This window comes from Monodon monoceros, unplaced genomic scaffold (assembly GCF_005190385.1).
Source record: "Monodon monoceros isolate NGI ecotype Baffin Bay Population unplaced genomic scaffold, NGI_Narwhal_1 Super_Scaffold_9, whole genome shotgun sequence".
In the NCBI taxonomy this organism is placed as follows: domain Eukaryota; kingdom Metazoa; phylum Chordata; class Mammalia; order Artiodactyla; family Monodontidae; genus Monodon; species Monodon monoceros.
Genome location: NW_021703786.1, coordinates 35,224,002 through 35,244,853, shown reverse-complemented (window position 1 = coordinate 35,244,853; position 20,852 = coordinate 35,224,002). Strand labels below are relative to the sequence as shown.

The following is a 20,852-nucleotide window of genomic DNA, read 5'->3' as shown; positions in this document are numbered from 1 at the left end:
GTAAAATATCCTGCCTGTGGGCCTTTCTCTCCAGGCTTTGGTTATGAGCTAGATGAGGGCTATGGTGTTTCTTGTCTCAAAAGTAAAGTTTTCTGCCACATCTTGACATTACAACAACCTAGAGTAAATAACTAACACAACATCGTAAAGCAGCTATACTCCAGTAAAAATTTTTAAAGAAATAAATAAAGTAAAACGGAGAATAAGATGTTAGTAATGTTTAGAATCCAAAACAGACTTTGCCCTTGACTTCGGTTTTTTTAAAAAAAGTTGTAACAGAAGTAAAACCATCTCCAGTTTTCTGTCCGTCAGAGATTTGCCCACAAGCAGCAGTCTGCACTTCGAAAGGGTCGCTCTTGCGTGCTTATTTGATGACATCTAGGAAACCACTGAGTAAAGGAAAGCTGAATCACTTTACAGTCATTCTTAGAATCCCAAAGAACTCATTTCTCCTCTTTAAACTCATGGGTCTCCTTTTAAGAAGTAAGTATGTCAGATACATACAGATGAAAACCAGACACATTGGTTAGCTAGTATGATTGGAGTATATGATACGTGTAGAATCATGATGGGTAACAGGGAATCCTTCTGTGTTTTCAATTTAAAATTCCGGAGATGATCATTTGGTATCACAGCTCTGGTGACTTAAACGCATTTGAATAAATGTTGATGTTATAAGCAAATTACAATGTTTAGAGAACTTGCTGGATTTCCTTTTTTTTTTTTTGATAAAAAGCTAAAGCTACCAAATACCAAAATCATCTCTAAATTCTAACATGAGAAAGTGTCTAAGGAAAAACCCCCATCTTCATGAAAAAGAACACACAGGGAGAAGCAACTTGTCCTAACGCACACACATTCCCAAGAAGTTAAACTCCGCAAATTCTCAGACGGCCAACCTGAGAAGTGTAAATCTGACACTCAACAACATTAATTATATTTACACACACTTCTGAGTCTATCTTCCATTTTACTATCATGCTAAAATACGATTTTACTGAGTTTAAAGAATTAAGTCACTCATTAGGTCTACAATATAAAATACAGAATAATTTAGAAGTATCAGAACAATATGACAATTTAACAATGTCAGTCAAGACGCTTGGCACTGGCTATGTCCTTTGTGCCTTAATTACCTTATACAGGGTAAAAGGTAAAAGCAACAAGTTTGACTTACTGTCAGGAAAATAGGAGTGAGGACCTGAGAAGCACCTTTGATTCACTGGTTTCTTTTTGTCCAGAAGAACAGTTAAGAATCCTTCAAGGACTTTTTCACAAATGCTTGCCTCTTTTAAAGCTGTTTTCATTCAGTTTGGCTTCTGAAAACAGGCCATGGTCTGTGTGTAACAAGCCTGCCAAACACATTCTTTACTTGGTAAGTTGTTTTCTTCCCAGGTCTTTCTTCTAGTCCAATTGTGCCACAGGAAGGATGCAGCTGTGGATTGGTCCCTAAGTGTGTGTCACGCGGTATTTGTTTATTACTCTACCTTTCTGGCATATGCAAAAAAGTGATCAGATTCAAAAAGGGAGAAACAAAACCCCCAGTTCTGAGTAAGTCTATATTAACTTTGAATGATTAAAAATTCAACAGCCACGACAAGAAAGAGCAGATTCAAAGGAAAGGACGTTGAACAGAGAAAGAAAGTGAGGATCGCAGAAATCACAGTAATTTACACGAGAAAACTTTACCGAAGACTTCACTGCACTTCAGTGAAGTGGTTCTTGGTACTGGCTGATTCCTATGTGCTAGAAGGTATGCTAAGGGTTTAAAATGAATTATTTTATTTACCCTCAAAGCAAAGCTGTGAAGCTGGTACTATATTTGTACACAGTTCACAGGTTCGAAATGCAAGACTGAAAGTCGAAGTAATTTGCAGATGCTCAAATAGAGGCAGAGCCAATATGTGAGTCCAGAGCAGTGTCTGGACTCCAAACCCACTCACGCTTAACTACCACTGTGAAAACTATGCTAATGAAAACGATATCTAACATTCATTTAAGTAGCTTAAGAGTTTAGACTAGATGGGCAGAATATTTTTTTTTTTAGCTACAAATGCTGGACGTTCTCAGAATTTAAATAACCCCTGTTTATCAAGCCTGAAAATCTGCTTACACGATTTTAACTGTAATCTATACATTTCTTGGGGTGTGTACACAAGTTAATAACCACTCATGAAAGTGAAGGAGAGAGGGTGAGGCACTCAGACACTATTCAGGTGATCACCGTTTTCATTAAGAATATGGAGATAGGGCTTCCCTGGTGGCGCAGTGGTTGAGGGTCCGCCTGCCGATGCAGGGGACGCGGGTTCGTGCCCCGGTCCAGGAAGATCCCACATGCCGCAGAGCGGCTGGGCCCGTGAGCCATGGCCGCTGAGCCTGCGCGTCCGGAGCCTGTGCTCCGCAACGACGGGAGAGACCACGACAGTGAGAGGCCCGCGTACCGCAAAAAAAAAAAAAAAAAAAGAATATGGAAATAAATGTTTTCTTTGACTTTAATTGCACTGCCTCTCTGTTGTGAGTCACATTTCTCTTCTTGTTTTCCCACTCGTTGCTTGAAGTAAAAGTCCATGAACAGGAAAACACCAAATATTTAACCTAGCTCCAACCCCATACATTATTGACAACATTTATTTTAACGGGTGGAAAAAACAACTAAAATGATATCATAATACACACACACTTTCTTAGTAACTAAACTGAAAGGATAATTTTTCTACTTCTGTAACTTTAAGGACTGTAATCTCCAATATGGTGCAGTGAAGCGGTTACAGGTTTAGGAGTCTGAGGCCTACATTCCAAGCTGTCGCTCTCCGGCTATGTACCTTGGACAGGTGACAAAAAGTCCACAGGCCTCTGTTCCACGTTTATAACAGGAGCCAACCTTTCCTGTTCCAGGCCTCTGTGCATTGATGATGGTGCAGCACTGCTACAGGTCACAATGCTTACATTCTCCAAACCTGGATTTACGCATGACCATGCTACGTGACGTTAACCCAGCCCCCCTCGGTACATGTCTCAGATATCTAATTTTTTTATATTTCTTTTTTTAGTTGAAGTATAGTTGATTTACAACATTGTGTCAGTTTCAGATGTGCAGCAAAGTGATTCCATTTTATATATATATATTTTTCTGATTCTTTTCCATTATAGGTTATTACAAGATATTGAATATAGTTCCCTGTGCTCTACAGTAAATTCTTGTTGCTTATCTAGTTTACAAATAGTAATGTGTATCTGTTAATCCCGTACTGCTGGGAGTTCCCTGGCGGCCCAGTGGCTGGGACTTGGTACTTTCACTGCCGAGGGCCTGGGTTCCATCCTGGTTGGGGAACTAAGAGCCCACAAACCACTCATCCAAACAAACAAACCAACAGCTCATACTCCTAATTTATCCCTCTCCCCCCGCCTTCTCCTTTCGGTAATCATAAGTTTGTTTTCTACGCCTGTGAGTCTGTTTCTGTTTTGTATATAGATTCATTTGTGTTAATTTTTAGATTCCACATGTAGGTGACATCATATAACATTTGTCTTTCTCTGCCTTACTGCACTAAGTATATATTCTCTAGGTCCACCCATGTTGCTGCAAATGGCAATATTTCATTTTTCTTTACGGCTGAGCAGTATTCCGCCGCATGTATGCACACCTTCTTGATCCAGTCCTCTGTCGATGAACACCTAGGCGGCTTCCACGTCTTGGCTACTGCGAACAGGACCGCTCGCCATGAACACTGGGGTGCGTGCATCTTTTCGAATTAGAGTCTTCTCCAGAGGTACGCCCGGGAGTGGCACTGTATGATCACATGGCGGCTCCGTCTTTAGTTTCTAAGGGCCTCCACGCTGGTGTCCACAGCGGCTGCACCCGTCTGCATCCCCACCAACCGTGCAGGAGGCCCCCTTTCCCAGCTCTCTTTTCTCAATCGTCTCCTTAGCCTTCTTCCTCCCTCTGGGTCCTGGGCCCGAGGTCTGACCCTTTGCTCCCGGCAGGTGCACCTACCGTCTCCCCTGCAAACCCAAGCCCCCGGGGGAGGGGCAGCTCAGCACCCTCCGTCTTGGCTTCACGGAAACGTCCAGAGACGATCGGCCCGTCCGTCCTCCCCCGAGTCAGAGGCCCAATCTCAGCCGAAAGCACTTGATTGCTGAAACGTGCCAGCCAGCCGCTGAGCCTCTGGGGGGAAGTCGTAACCCTTTGCTGGTCGAGGGTCTGGAATATTCGAGAATCACCAGAGCGCGGGGCAGGTACGTGCGGGGCGGGGAAGGGGCAAGGGGCGGGGCCTCCGCTGCCAGAGTCTTCCAGGCCTGGGCAGGGGCCTCAGTCGCGTCCTCACGGCCTCAACGACACACCACGCGTTCTGTTCGCTCGCAGGGCCGCACCCTTGGGAGTCCCGCCGGGTGGGGCCCGAGGACAGAAGGCACCCTCTAGGGTGGGGGAGGGGCGGGGCGGCTCGCGGGTCAACCAGAGGTCACGTCCTCCCCGTGACCTCTCCCCCCCCCCACCCTAGCGGCTGTTGGCCCTCACAGCTGACGTTTAAGAGAATTCACTTCTGTATCACCGTGAATCCCGCCCTCCCCGCAACGTGATGAAACTCGTGTATTTGGGTCACTTTTAAGTCTTTCAAGAAAAGTCACATGTTTTGCCCTCAAAGTCTTCCGTGCCTTTTGCAAGATGCGTTTCTGCGAAGCACAGAGTTTCCGTTACAAACGTGATAGGATCTTTTTTTTTTTTTAACATTTTCTAATTAATTGTTGCTGGCCTGGAGGAGCAGGGTTCATTTTGCACGTTAGTTTTGAGCTCTGCGGAGCTCTCTTGTTTATTCTGATTGGAAAACTTCGGAATTTTCTAAACCAAACGTTAATCTGCGTAGATTGACAGTTTTGCGATTTCTGTTTTCTAGCAATTCTCACGATTCTCTGAAGTTGAATTCCTGGGATAAAGCCGATTGTTCCTGATGTAGTCTCACCCTCTGACTCTTTTATAATATCCTGTTTCTTTTCACGGTGCTGTATTAATTGTATCTTTCGTAGTTGGTATTTCCTTCTATAGTCTCCGCTTCCTCCAAATTGCCTTTTTTTCTCCCTTTGCTCATTAATTTTAAAAGCACACAGCTAAGTTATGCTCAGATTTCTGACCTAGAGAAACTGTGAGTTGATTAATGTACATTGTTTTAAGATGCTACATTTGGGGATGATTTGTTATGCAAAAATGGATAAGGAATACACCAGTTGCTTCTGTGTAACTCCCCAAAACACTCTAAGCCCTGTAAAGTCAAGACTCTGTATCGTTAGCCTCCGTTTCCCTAGCTCCTAAGCTAGTGTCTGGCCCAATGTAGGAATTTAAGAACAAAAGAAAATGAATTTAATCATTAACAGACTGACCCACTACAAAGCTTGTGACTGAATTTCAGTCCAGCCTAGGGGCTGTTCACTATACCCCAGTCACTCAGACACCTCAGGGTGATGTAAGACTTCTTTACCACGGTAAAAGAATCTTCCAATTATGGATTCTTCACAAATGTGGCTTATTGAAGTGAGCGAACGGCATCTAAGTCAGGTAGAATTAATTTTCAGGAGCCTCCCGGGGGAAGTTGCTAAAAACTCCAGAGAACGGTTTCCTTCTTCAGGCCTTTCACAACTTTTGTCCAGACCCCTCTGGTTTCGCTTGAATCAGGATCTTCTCGAAGCAGGCAATTTGGATACATTCAAGCCTGAAAATTCTCGTTTTACTGTGCATTCACAACCGACCACTGCTGGCTGATTACCTTCAGCTGACTTGGCAGGACGACAAGACAAATGGTGGGACTTCAGCCACCACTGGCCACCTTCGGCAACGTGCACCCCCCCCCCGTGTGTGGGAGTGCGTGAACACCCCTGAGAGGTCTGCCTGTCACGCATGGGGCTCCCACTAGTGAATTCAGTATTCTGCAAGTATCGCAAGACAGAAGCCAGATGCCATGACAGGGCTAAGTGTCACTTTATGGCAGGAAGGGATGGAGAAAATAAGCCCTGATGTCACACTGCCTGGGTTCAAATCCCAGCTCAGCCAATTAGGAACTCAGGGTCACTGGGTAAATCACTTAACTTCTCTGGCCTCAGAGTTTCCAGCTGTCAAGTGGAAGGTGAAAATAAACATCCTTCTTTCTCGGGGTTGATGTAAGGATTAAATGCGATAGTCAACGCCCGTGGTTCTCAGACTTGAGAATCCAATAAAATGACACTTTTGACTCATCTTGATGCTTTCTCCCGCCTGAACATTATCATGGACATTCTTAAGTCCTCATTTATACGGGAAGAAGATAAACTGAGTTTTCTCACATGTGTGGGTATCACTAGTTTTACTATCAGGGGGAGCAGTAAAACTCAGACTGTGATTATATCTTTATTGCCAGTGGCCCCCGGAGAACCTGTTTCCTGGAGGTTCTGTGTTCCCGTCTCTGCCCATCCATCTCCCCATCATGCCGGTTGCCAATAACATCGACTTTCGGGATGAGATATAACAGAGGATTCCTTGCCTGTCTTTTCGAGAGTCCCTGAAAGGTTTACTTTTTGTGGCTCCTTAAAGGGACCAAAGGAGAGATTTAACACTGATGGTTTAAAACCCAGTCTCAAGCTCTTGCTGCACACAGCTCCGGTCCTTTCTAACCTCTGGCTGTCCTGCGGGGACTTCTCTGGCTCGCTCATCACGTGTTCTTTGTTCTGACATTCTGAACCTTGCTGTCTCCTATTTCCCAAATGAACTAGCACAAGGATGACCCTTCTCCTCCGTGGAGTTTAGGCTCCGGCTTCCCAGGCTGACTTGCTGGCTCCAGCTTGGGCTCTTCTTGGGCCACGGCTTGCGCTGCCTCCATCCACCCCTTTCTGGATGGGGACGGGGCCCCTGCAGCACAGCCCTCTGCTGCCATCTGGTGGCCAGAGGCTTCCCATTTTGCCGTTTCTTCACGAGGCACTTGGCAGCCTGTAGTGTGTTGCTTTCACACCTGGCAGGATTGGAAACTGTGCGTCTAACCATCTCTGCGGTGGTGGTCGCGGGGAGACTGGACCTTAATTATGAAGTCTGAGATAAAACGTTTTTGAATAAAAAAACTCCCTGGCATTGCCACATTTCCAGTGTGAGATTCATTCTCCTCCAGCTTTGAATTTAAACTGTAAGCTGTTATTCTAATTTCTTTTGACTTTCAATTACACTAAAATGACCGAGAAACTTGCAGTGGCTTTTTAATACAATTCAGTCCTCAATTTTATTTGCTCAGTAGTCTGCTGGATAGGCCTTGTATCTCCTACTGCACGAGAATATCCAGGAAGCCCAAGACAAGATCCTGGGGCTTGCATCTTGCAGTAACAGTATATGTGTTGATTTAAATGACTGTAAGTCAGATAGAGCCAGTAGGATTATTTAAGGTCCTTACCTTGAACTTCAAGACGTAAGCAAAGATACACAGACGCGTGGCTCTGTATAGACAGTTATGTTTATCTCGGACACACATTTCTAATATTCATAATGAAGGCCTGTAGATAGTGATCCCCGCCCCCAAAACGAACAGTCCCCAATTGGGAACCTCATTAAGAAATGGCTTAAGAGGAGCAGAAAAATAACTTGACATGTAAGAAGAAGATAGGTCACAAGATAACCAAAAGATAATCCAAGATGAACTCAAAACAGCACTAAGAGAAGCCTTCCAATATGTACACAAAGACCTTCAGAATAAGTTTGCAGACGGATTCTATCGAACTCTGATACAACATCTGTATTTTAAAAATCAGAATTTAAAAGATGTGTCTTCTACCTCAATCCGAGTGGACCAGAACCAGGAACCCACCGCCCTCGAGCAGAATGTGGAACATTACCTGTGTGTGCAAAAACCACAGAAATGTGTTAAAGATAACTTTTCCACGGAAACCTTTGGGTAAATGAATCTATTTTCAACTCAAATCTATGCATTAAATCGGTGTTCTCAAAGAGGGATATTTTCTCCTGAGGGGACATCTGACAAAGCAGGTTATGCCAGCTCCCAAGTGTGTCTATTCTGATCATAAATTCAGGGACTGCAGACAGAAAGCCCAGAACATTGCAGACATGAGAACACTGGGTCTCAAATGTGTTCTCAGAATTGCCTTTCTCTGGATGGGATCCTTGACTTCCGGCGTCGTACCTGAACGTTATCCATTTTACTACTGCCAAGACATTCTGCACTTTTTACGCCACTGTGATTCTCAGCTTAGGAGCCGGTGCCGGAACCAACACTGCTTCAGATGTTCATTTCCTTTACCTACTGGACCTCTCCACTCAGACGTCTAACGAGCATCTCAAACTTTAAAACGTATTCCCAGTCTTTCCTCCACATCCTTAAACCTGAACTTTCATGCTCTTCATCCCATCTGACGTTAATAGAAGATGAGGTCAAAGAGATAATAACTGAGGACCATTCCACCCTTCCAGTAGCTCAGACAAAAGAAAACTTGGGGCCGGTGACTCTCTTTCCCACCGCGCCATCCTAGCTCTACCTTCAAAACGTTGAGAATCCAACCATTTCTCACCACGTCCTGATTCAACTCATCTTAACCTCTTGCCTGATCAGATGCAGTTGCCTCCTACCAGGTCTTTCTTTCTCCCCCTTCCCCTCCCCGCCACTGCATCCCTTTTACGTTCAACACAGCAGCTAAGTTGCTCCTGTTCAAATGTATCAGATGGTGTCTCTCCTCTACTCAAAGCCCTCCCATGGCTTCTCGTCGCACACGAAGTCCACACAATGTCCATCACAGCCCCTGGGGTCTCTCTCTGAGCCCACCTTTTACTAGTGCCCCCAGCTTGATCGGTCCACTCAAGCCTCACAAGTCCTGTTGCTCTCAAACAAGCCACACACTGTGCCTCGGAGCCTTGGCACTTGCCGTCCCTCTGTCTACACTGCTCACTCCCCAGCTCGCCGTCTCAGTGTGGTGTTACCATCACTCACCTGCAACATCCACTCCACTCCAACATTCCTTATCTTCTTTTCTCAGCATCTAATGCATTATATACATACATATTTTTTAGTAGTTTGTCTCATTCTGTTATATTGAAAGTTCAGCGAGGGCAGAGATTTTTTATTTCAGCTACGTATCCCCAGTGTTTGTAACTGCTGATTCAAAAGAGGCATGCAATAAAATATCTGTGAATACACGAATGATACACGAAAAGCAATCTTCGTTTAAACCTTAAAGATTTTGGACACCGTCACAGTTCTCAAGGACTACCTAATGCCTTGGTTTGGGGAAGGTAAATTCTGAAGCATGCATACTTAGTGGTTACAACCACCCTTTTAAAGTTGTATTTCTCTAACCAGCCAAACAGAAGCTAGACTTGCATATATTTGAAGATCAGAACTTCCATTTTTTAGTTTGTAGGAAGATTTATTCTTTCCTTAAAGAGCAGAAGAGCAAGGATGACTTACTTTTTTAGTTTTTAATCTTTACTTTTAAATTTTGAATCATGTTGCGTATATTGTCTATTCATTAAAAATTAAAGCAGGGACTTCCGTGGCGGCGCAGTGGTTAAGAATCTGCCTGCCAATGCAGGGGACACAGGTTTGAGCCCTGGTCTGGGAAGATCCCACATGCCGCGGAGCAACTAAGCCCGTGCGCCACAACTACTGAGCCTGCGCTCTAGAGCCCGGGAGCCACAACTACTGAGCCCACGTGCCACGACTACTGAAGCCCGCGCACCTAGAGCCCGTGCTCTGCAACAAGAGAAGCCACCGCAATGAGAAGCCCGCGCACTGCAACGAAGAGTAGCCCCTGCTCACCGCAACTACAGAAAGCCTGTGCACAGCAACGGAGACCCAACACAGCCAAAAATAAATAAATTTATAAACAAAAAAAAATTAAAGCAAAAATGCCTTTAAAAATTAAGGAATATAGTTGACATTAGAATTAAGGGTTTATCAATTTATAAAGCTGGACCGAGAACACTTCTGATCTCATTCAGTCACAGACTTGATTTCACATACTTTTGACGTGTTTGGATGCAGTCAACGGAAAACAAGTATCAATTACATAATAATTACTTAATAATGTCAACAGTATAATGTGGCCAAAGAAATTACGAGCCAATACATAAACAAGAGAATTAGCATTCAATATCTTTTCCTACAATAAGAATTAGATAATGTGATGCAGAACAATAATGATATCACACTGTTAATAAAATGACTACAGTATTGTGGTTAATGAGACATAGAAGAATTACAAATAAAAGGGAAATAAAATTGCAACCCAAGTGAGGGATTCATTTAGCCAGTCTTCAACTAAGAAGGTTACACTATAGTTACAACACAGAACTTGGAAAATCCTATTACCACGAATTTAGATGCAACCTGACAATAAAACTTAAGTGATACCTTGTCTTAGGAGAAAGCACTGGGTTGCAAAAACCTGAAACTGTTAAGTCACAGCTAGAAGCTCATAAAAAAGCAGTCACCTGAACAGTTGCCAGCTTACTCTTTGAGGGTAGATGCGGGTTTTATGCTTATGTTAGCATTTACTGTAATTACGCCCTTGAGCAGTTCCAGTCTTTACCTGGGCAACCTCACCAGCATCACCCACCTCTTAGTCTCAAGTTATCAAGAGGTGAACTTCGGTGACCTGAGATGGCCCTTTTATTGGCAACGGTTGTGACCCTGGGAAGGTCTGTGTGTAGACATGGGATGAATTGGGAGATTGGGATTGACATATATACACTACCATGTGTGAAACAGATAGCTAGTGGGAACCTGCTGTAGAGCACAGGGGGCTCAGCTCGGTGCTCTGTGATGACCTAGATGGGTTGGAAGGGGGGAGGGGGGAGGGAGGTCCCAGAGGGAGGGGATATATGTATACATATAGCTGATTCATATGGTTGTACAGCAGAAACTAACACAACATTGTAAAGCAATTATATTCCAATTAAAAAAAATTACTTTAAATTACTGATTTTTTTTGGAATTCTGTATTTATGCAAGTGTGGTAGCAAGCTTTCTAATCGTGTAGTTTTGAGTATGCTATTTTTAAGGTGCTTAAAATTATTAATTTGCTTTATCTGATGAATTAGATTTGCAAGAGCTGCTTTAGGTACTTGAGAAAAATTGGTTCATTAAATTTAAAATCGTACCTAAGTGTTAAGAGAATCAATTTATTCAAACATTCTAAGGAAAATGATAAATATGTATTAAATATTTGGGAATAATTTAATTTGTTAAATGTAATAAAATGTAAGTAAAAATGATTGCTTTATATTTTCACAAAATAGATTTGAGATAAAAAGATCTAAAGAATATCTAGTTTAAGATTAAAATATGAATATGAATTAAAACACAAGTAACTGTCAATGTTCCCCCTTGAACATTCTTGTAAAAACCCCACAGATACTAAAAATAAATTACTAACAATTCTAGTGCCAGGTTTTTTCTTCATTTTTAATATGAGACACTCATTATTCATTTATCGACACTAAATAACAAAGAATCCATTTCATACAAAATGAAGGGTTGTCTTAAGTTTTCAGTTCTTAAAGCTTATTACTAATAACATAATCATATTTATTTTTCTTAAATGGCAGCATAATTACTTACATATAACACATTATGAATGAAAAATAAGTAAACTTTTACCTTATAAGAATAGCTGATATAAAAATTATTCACCTGAGAATAGATTCTTTCATTTTATGTAACATGTTCTTTCAGGAAAGAAAATGAAAAATCAATGTTAGGAATATTAAAAATACATGAGGGGTAAGCATTTCTATTAAAAAAAATTAATGTGTATTTATGTTACATAAAAATACAGCATGATTTTTCCTCAAATTCAGAGCACATTTAGAAGAAAATGTTGTGTGGCCAACAGAACAATAAAAGCACGACAACACTTCCCCTAAACAGAATTGTGCCCCAATAAAATAGTGTTACTACCACTAGCAAAGCATCTGTCATATTATATTAAAGTACATAAGTATCTAACCTCTTCCTACTAGACTGTAAGATCTTACATGGCCAAAGTGGATACTTATTGTTCTATCCAAAGAACCCATTGCTTGAAACTTGATCACTAAGATGTCTGTTGAATAAAATTACTCTAAGAACATTTTAATGATAAAAATATTGGTTTTAGATAGTTTGGGCCAATTTAAAGGAAAAAAAAGGCTTTAAAGAAAACCCACGGCCTTTTACTGAGAACAAACTGGAAGAAAGATTAAGAGCTCACAAAGAGAAATGTAAAGGACGCTCATCATTGTGTTTTTCAGGCCTCGTTCCTAACGCTGCAGGCAGATGTCTGCATTATTAGTCACGAACCATGGTCGCTCTGTGAAGTCCGGGTGTTCACTTTTAAGATTTGATTGTGGGTGGAAAATATAAGGCAGGTGATGTGGCTTTTTCTAATTTTTCCTAATATATGTATTTATATTTATTTGTATTGGTACAGAAAAAACGTTTTGAGATTATAATTTAAGACATTTTGAACTGTACACTGTCAATAAAGATAAATTTCATATTTGACCTGCTGTGTCCTTTTCTTCCCACCCCATTTACCCTTGTTTTCCTAAGTAGTAGTTAAATTATACTTCTGAATAGAAAACATTCTCTCACTGTGAAAAAATGGGAACAGAACACTCCTACATTTTAATTTTAATTAAATTAAAATAATTTAATTCATGACCAAAATATATTCACTCTAAGTATGTAAAAACTTTTTAAAAAAGTCCTTTTTAAAAAAAAAATGCTTACAAGAGCACATTAATAGTGAAGTAACTGAATGAACTTAATAGATAGGAAACGTGATTATGATTGGTCAGCAGAGCTACAAAAACACCCCCCCCCCAAAAAAAGAAAACCTGGGTATTTACATGAATATTAGACACTAAAAGATATCTCTTTACGGCACTGGTTAGCAATGACTTGCTTAGAAAATACAATGTGCTATTTACTAATTTATCTACAAAGGTAAAGATTTTCTTTCCAAGGTTTCCTACTTGTCTTCATCGTGTAGTACTGTAGTTTAAAAGTTACAACTTTTACTAAAGATGGAAAAGCGAGATTCTCAGGTGAAGAACCAAAAGGTAGGTATCCTGAGGCAAGTGCCCTGATAATAGAAGATTAAACGCACTAGGCCACTGAATCCTACGAGGGGAGGTAACTCCGCTGCAGGCTGTGGAATCCAACCAGAGGCTGTGTAAAACAGCTCATTTAGATTAGTTAGAAGACAGACCTCTGCGACGGCACGTAACGTACCTGCACTGTTAGCAATGTGGCCAAAGCAACAGAGGAAGGTGTCAGTCATGTACCTCGTACCGAGGCTGAGAAAGGTACACTATTGTACTTCAGCTGCTAGAGCCTAAAAGCACAGCTGTCTTATTACACGGGACGGCGAAAACTTGAGTTTCACCTACGTTAGTTAATAGCTTCATTAAAGGGTCTGGATCTTTAAAGGAGCTCAGCACCAAATCCTTCTGCTGTGGCTGCTGTGCTTTAAGACTCTTCGTAAAGCAATAAACACACCCTTAATATATTTGTTTTCACAAAGTTAATAACTTTCACTCATCTGGTTGAAATATAATGTCCACTAGTAGGATTTATATTATATTATATCTATAGTCCACACGTGGGCTCTACAAGGAAATATTTCTAGGACTGTCTTAACCATAATCTTACTTCAACTCTGTCAGGGAGTGAAATTCTGGCTTCTTATTAAAGAGAATTATGTATAGTTTACTTATCCTTAATTTAAGGCCCAAAAGCTTATTTACATTCCACCACATTCCGAAGTGAATCTGAGATGAGTAACTAAATAAATCTACACGGTGATGTAGTTAAAACTCTATAAAGGAGAGAGATATTCAAATAATACAGTTTATTTCTAAAATAAAAGAAAATGTGTCCTTTGGAAGGAAGATGACAAAAAAATTTCTATCTTCCACGAGGGGTGGAGGTATGGCTTAATTCTTGTAGCTCTATAGATGTCTGTCATTCTAGCCACAAACAGTCAAAAGAATCAGACTATTACATAATAAGATTCTACACATAGTCTTCCACAATAATGGAAACACCTCTGAATTTTACCGTAAGCAAAAGAACTGTAACGAGAGCACTGCACCTGAGTTACTTATGTCTAAAATCACCTAACAGAACGAGGTCTCGGTTCAGTTATTCTGGCTGATGAGTGCCACCCAGTGAATGTCACTTCCTGCAGACCTCTACGTGCACTGAGACTGTCCAGTGTTCAGGTTTTTAGGACGCCAACTTCCATTCAGTTTCTTTTAGAAATTAAAAAGGAGAAGCAAACTTTTGCTTTATGTCTCTGTTCTATGTGTTATTTATGTATTCGTTTTTTATTTAGATTGGGGTATTACATACTTATGTAACAAGATGGTATAAACTTAAAAGATAACTGTTCAAAATAAGATGATTCTATCACTATTTCTTCAAATCATAAAATCACAAGCACTGTTTCTGAAAAGTGAAAAAGTACATACTCAACTTCACATACAGACTACAGCGCAGCATACTTCAGATACAAACGTGCAGTTTCAATGCATTATACACAAGTTTTATTTGAAGAAAAGCAAAACACACAACCAACAGCACTTCAATTAACGAAGTCAGGAAAATCCCACGTGCTTTCATGGTTCTCCAATTACCGTTCAAGCAATAAACGTTTAAACCAAAGTTAAAATAAAGTGAAACAGAAAGAAATGCAGTAAGCAGACTGAGCAACACAAATTCAAAATACTACTCTGTCTTCCTGTGTTCTTTCCCACCAAAGTGTGCTGTTCGAAGTACCACAAGTGTTGTCTTCTTCCTCTTGTTCTTTAGTGAGTTCTATAAAAACCTAAATGAAAATAAATTAATGAATACAATATTCTGCTGCGCAATTATCTTACAAAAATTTTAACTAAATCAGCAATAGCATAAGGCAATACCTAATTACATTAACCATTCAAGTATCAAGAGATATACTGCCATTAATATTATTTAAACAGAATAATCTCCACTAATCCCACAGAAAGATGAATGTTACTTTAGAGGATTAATAGATTATTTATTTTTTGATTAACATATTAAAGTAGCATCATAAAAATATTTATAAATATTTAAGCAATGTAATTTCAGATGTGCTAATATGAAATACCACCCATCATGACTCATTTTCTTCACACTGAAGAAAAAATACTGAGCTATTCAAAATAAGCAGATGGAGGAGCTCAAGTTGTTATTTACAAAGTTTAGGAATATTCTACAGCGATTGGTCTCTGGCTCACAATCTCCTTCCCTGTCCAATATATACCTAAAACAATTAGATACTGGACACTTTCTTCTACAGAAGAACTTTTGAAATTTAACTTTATAGTACCTGTTCCAATGTCGCTTGAGAAAAGCTGTATTCTTCAATGGCAAAAGTACGTTTAGCTGTTAAAATACAAAAATAATACTTCACTTATTAATATTTTCAAGTAATAAAATGGCAATAACTACTGAGTGGCTAACAATCTGGTTTTTGTTGTTGTTGTTTTTTTAATCTCTATAATCAACTCATTTCGATTTAAAGCTGCCAATACAGGTCACTTTCCTCTATCTGCTTCCTTTCTCTCCCAGACGCTCAATTCTCTACGGCCCTAAGCGCAACATATTTCACGGGACGGACTTGCCTTACTCTCCTTTTCCAAGCAGCCCCTCTTTCCCCTCCTTTCCTCTTCTCCCTCATTCCTCCTGTTTTCACGTTTCTTCTGCTCCTGCTCTGTCTCTCCCATCCCCCAGTCCCAGTACAGTCCACTCTGGACTTCTTACACTAGGTTCTGGATATCATGGGGCATGTGTCCACATGCTTTTCTGTACTTATTTTAGGTCCGTTTGCATTCTGGCCCAATATCAAATTTCTGGTTTTCTATTCATTCCTTTAATTCTCCCTAATTACTTCAAATGTTCTCTTTAATCATAAAGAAAACACTAGGAGGGACTTCCCTGGTGGTCCAGTGGTTAGGACTCTGTGCTCTCACTGTGGAGGGCACGGGTTCAATCCCTGGTCGGGGAACTAAGATCCCACAAGCCGTGAGGCGCAGCCAATAAACCAAAAAAAGTATATTTAATGAAGTAACACTTTTTTTTTTCTTTTAAAAAGAAAGCACCAGGAAGTTTCGTAGTTTACAAATGCCGTAAAATAACCTGTACATGAATACGTGCCCCACCCAGGAGACTGCCTCTCTCTGCTGGTGAGGTATCTTTATCCCAACTAACATTTATTTTTTAAATGCCAAGATCCAATAAACTTCTTTAAAGTTTAGATTTAGGAATGCCTACCCTCTTGCACTATGAATTTTCCTCTCCCTTCTCTGCCTGCCACTGGTGTCTTGCTACCATTGCTACCTCTCTGGCCTAATACGAAGTAAGGATTCACGAAATTCAGTGCTCCCACCTCTGGACTGAACTGGTGAGGGCTAATTAAGATGAACTTTCTCAGAGAGATGCAACGTGAAAAACCGCGGTGATGTCCAGAGTGAAAGGTTTACACTACAATACAGTTAATCTACAAAATCCCTAGCGTGTGAGTATTTACCTACAGCTTAGATCAAATTAGTATAAGGTCATCTTCTTACTTACCATAGTTTCTACAGTAAACTTGAGTCCCAACTTCTAAACTTTTTAATAGAATTCTTTAATAATTCGAAAGCTACCTCACAATGTTTTTCAAATATTACTTACCTTCTTCCAGCTTAGAAAAAGATTGTGAAAGGGACTGAACATCTTCCTTAGGAATTTTAAAAGCCAAAATAGAAGAAAAACTGAAAGCAAAGATAAAATACAGGTAAATTCAAAATAACTACTATGCATTCTAAAGCTTTGAAAGTTCAAAATAAAACTCCAATAACTTATTTTGATACTTATTTAGACAAAAATTATTTGAAATCTTAAAATATTTCCATGCACAATAAAATAACTCTCTCATTACTCCTGGATAAGAACTTTAAAAACTTTAAATACTATTACATGTTGAAAGATCTAACATTAAAAATGAGTCAGCTTCATAAAACTCCATTCATCAAACTACATTAGTCCAATATTGGTTATACTACATTTTTTCATTAATCCTTAATACAATAACCAATTTTTATGATTATTGCTGTACAAAGAAATGTAACTAAATTTTTTAAATCTTTACCTTTCCTGACGGCTTGCATTTGGGAAAATATGCTGAATTTCTCTTTGAAGACGGTCTACTTCTAGGTTTTCTATCCAGTCCTTTAATTTGATTTCCAAAAAGTATCCTTTTCCAAATTTACTCTTTAGATGTTGGACTGTCCCAATACATCTGTAGTAATTTTTAAAAGGAAGTACAGATATAAGATAACCTGACAGTTTTAAAGATAATTTCTCACTTAAGAATGATTTAAATAAAATTCCCCCATTGGAATACTTGTCAATTTATATAAAAGGTGAAAATATAAGAGATAATACAGAGTTTTCATATACCCCTCTCCCAACTTCAGTTTCCCTAATACTGTCATCTTGTATTACCGTGACACATTTGTCAAAATTAAGAAACCAACGCTGGTATATTATTACTGAGTTTACTGCCTTTACTTGGACTTCACCGGTTTCTCCACTAATGTCCTCCTTCTGCCCCAGAGTCCACCCAGGATCCCACTGTGCTGTGTGGCCACACCTCCTCAGTCTCCACTGCTCGGGGACACTTTCTTATTCTATCCCTCTTGGTCTTGGTCATGACTTGGACAGTTTTGAGAACTGTTTTTGTAGGATGTCCCTCAATTTGGGGTAGTCTGATGTTTTTCTCATGATTAGACTGGGGTGTGGGTTTTTGGAGCAAAGAGCACAGAGCTGAAGTACTTTCTCATCACGTCCCAGGGGGCATGTGATGACCACATGGCCCTGCCTGCTTAGGGTGGTATTTGTCCCATTTCTCTGCCGTAAAGTTACTATCCACCCCTTCCCATACTTTAGAATACAGACTGGCTTTAAGTCCAGGTGATACTTGGGAGGTACTACACAATCTGGCATCTTTCTGTAAAGAGATGTGTCTCTACTCCCACATTTATTTACTTACTCCATCGCTTACCTATATGAGTATGAACTCGTATATTTATTTTATACGCTGGGTTACAATCCCATACAATGCCTACCAATTTTTAAAAATAGCAAATATCATGCCTGAAAATAACACTCTCAGTTGTTGAATAATTAAGCCAATTCCAAACGCAGAGTGGCTGGCCAATTTTTGGAAAAAAGTAACATATTTCCAAGTGATTCTACAGAAAGCTGATAAAACAAGGGAGCGTTTTTTAACATTTAAGCTAATGTGTATTATTATAAGTTTCTGAAATGACGGCGTTCCAAATCCAGACGCGTGCTCCGCCCTGCGCCCCTCTCCCCCCTCCGCGGCAAACAGCCACCTTAGCTGCCCAGACACCAGGATAGCCACTCGGTCACAGACAGCCTCCACCTCCTCCATGCAATGAGTGGCCAGGATAGCTGCCCGCGTTTTGTTCTTAAACGCAGCTCTAATCGCTCTCCTACAAAATACAAATAAAACGAAAAGAAGGGAAGGTGGCACCTGAAAGTTCATGAAAATACCTGAGTTTTAAAAATCCAACTATTTGGTTAACTTATCAAATATCATTGCTATAATTAGTATATTCTGCCCAACTGTGATTCTTCTATCCCAACTCATTTTACCTTATTTTTGAAAGCTTGTCAAATGGAAAGAAAGTTCACGATTTCAAGCGTTTTTATGGGTTAAAAGTATGCTAACCAACCGATTACAGAAACCGATGGCTTTTCATGTTATAACAAAAACAGCCACAGAATCATAGGGAAAACTTAACATGCGTCTGAACCAAACCTCACATTTTATAGACATGGAAACCTAGGCTCAAAGAGTTGCTCAAACAATGATGAGTGCCTAGAAAGAGAGTTCCAATGGACATTTAGGACAATACTGTTATGAGATGTTTACTTACATATGTTACTTTATACAGGAAAAAAAGCCTTTAAAAAACTATTCAGACAACAGTACTCTCATTTTTGTCCTGGCACACATAATATACTGTTAACAGCTGATGAAAAATATGATCAGGTTTAAAAAGTTTAAGGGGATCTCGAGAAATTTTTAATTATGATTTCTCCTTTTGTGCAGGATTTTTAATCGATACATGTATGTAACTAACACAAAACCACCCGTGATGATGCTACAGCACAATGGGTCTCAAGCGTCCCTGACGTCATACTTACCACATGTGCTGTTTGGCTTTAGGGTCCATACCTGTGGATGGCTCGTCTAGCAGAGTAACGGGAGGGTTCCCCAGCATACTCAGAGCAAAACACAGCTGGACGGAAAGAAAACAGAGCGCGGGGAGGCTATAAGAAACTCTATCAGGTGGACCTAGAGTCTGTCATACAGAGTGAAGTAAGTCAGAAAGAGAAAAACAAATACCGTATGCTAACACATATATATGGAATCTAAAAAAAAAAAAAATGTTCTGAAGAACGTAGGGGCAGGACAGGAATAAAGATGCAGACGTAGAGAATGGACTTGAGGACAAGGGGAGGGGGAAGGGTAAGCTGGGACAAAGTGAGAGAGTGGCATGGACATATATACACTACCAAATGTAAAACAGATAGCTAGTGGGAAGCAGCTGTATATAGCATAGGGAGATCAGCTCGGTGCTTTGCGACCACCTAGAGGGGTGGGATAAGGAAGGTGGGAGGGAGACGCAAGAGGGAGGGGATATGGGGATATATGTATAGGAACAGCTGATTCACTTTGTTATACAGCCGCAACTAACACAACAATGTAAAGCAATTATACTCCAATACAGATGTTAAAAAAAAATAGAATGTGAAAGAAGAAAAAAAAAAAAAGAAACTCTACCAGGCACCAGACTGTACACACACTTGTCGTTTAATAAAAGTACCTTTCGCTTGATTCCTGCAGGTAGTTTCTTTACCGTTTTCTGGAGATGTTCTTTTAAATCAAGTGCATTTGTTATTCTGCAAAATACACAATACAAAATGAGTGTACCATGAGGCACATAAATACAAATATAAAGTGATCACTGACACTGTTTTTTTCCTAGAACAATTACTCTGTTGAAGCTCACTTTAAATAAATTAATATCTTGATTAAAAGGTTCACTTTAAAATAGGTTTCATGACATTTATAGGTACATTCATTCTGTATTTATAAATAAAAATGTTTCCTTTTCATTTTCATGGCTGTCATAATTTGGTAAAGAATATATGAAAAATTAATGATCTTCTTCTATGAAAATTATGATCCACGGAAATGCCTGTTATGAAATTTTAAAGCCGTGGCATGTGAACCTTTCTCCAGGTAACAAAAGGGCTCTAAAGACAATTATTTTACCGAATTATGACCTCCTTCATGTCACTGGCACTCATTCCTTTCACAGCTCCATAAATTTCAAAATGTTCCTGTAATGTAATCTCTGGCCACAGTGGGTTTATCTGAGGACAGTAGCCCATACACTTTACGGAATCATCATCTCCAGCTGGGTCTGAAGAATAGTCTCTTAGAAATACCTGCAGAAATATAAACCAAGTGTAATGACTATTTTTGCTTAACTTACATCGTAAAGGAAGTGGCAAGTGGGTTAATTCAAACTCCTTCCAAACTCCTGACTTCCTAAAGTCAGGGTCACAGCAGGTCAGATTCTCACCCTTTTCTGATGAAGAAACGACACACATGGCTGCGTCAGAGATGAGAGACATGGCTAGAAAAGGTGGCCAGGGATGCAGGGTTGGGTGGGAAGGCAAGGCCCGTTTTAACCAGGAGGATCAGGGGGCCCCACGGAAAGGTGATTTCTGAGCCAAGGGAACATG

At 40.2% G+C, this 20,852-nt stretch overlaps 1 protein-coding gene across 4 annotated transcripts in view; it reads right to left on the bottom strand.

The window, feature by feature from the left end:
• Positions 1-12,788: 12,788 nt before the first annotated feature.
• ABCA5 (ATP binding cassette subfamily A member 5) overlaps positions 12,789-20,852 on the bottom strand; it is a 114,312-nt gene continuing 106,248 nt past the window's right edge. For 3 of the 4 annotated variants that reach the window (XM_029212783.1, XM_029212784.1, XM_029212782.1), the window contains 8 exons: positions 20,377-20,552; positions 19,925-20,000; positions 19,242-19,336; positions 18,404-18,523; positions 17,155-17,304; positions 16,698-16,777; positions 15,352-15,407; positions 14,140-14,829 (listed from right to left, as the gene is read on the bottom strand). In XM_029212783.1, coding sequence (XP_029068616.1) covers positions 14,722-14,829; positions 15,352-15,407; positions 16,698-16,777; positions 17,155-17,304; positions 18,404-18,523; positions 19,242-19,336; positions 19,925-20,000; positions 20,377-20,552 — 861 coding nt within the window. In that variant the 3' untranslated portion in view covers positions 14,140-14,721. Of the gene's footprint in view, positions 14,830-15,351; positions 15,408-16,697; positions 16,778-17,154; positions 17,305-18,403; positions 18,524-19,241; positions 19,337-19,924; positions 20,001-20,376; positions 20,553-20,852 lie in introns of all 4 variants that reach the window. The other variant, XM_029212785.1, reaches the window with a different exon arrangement.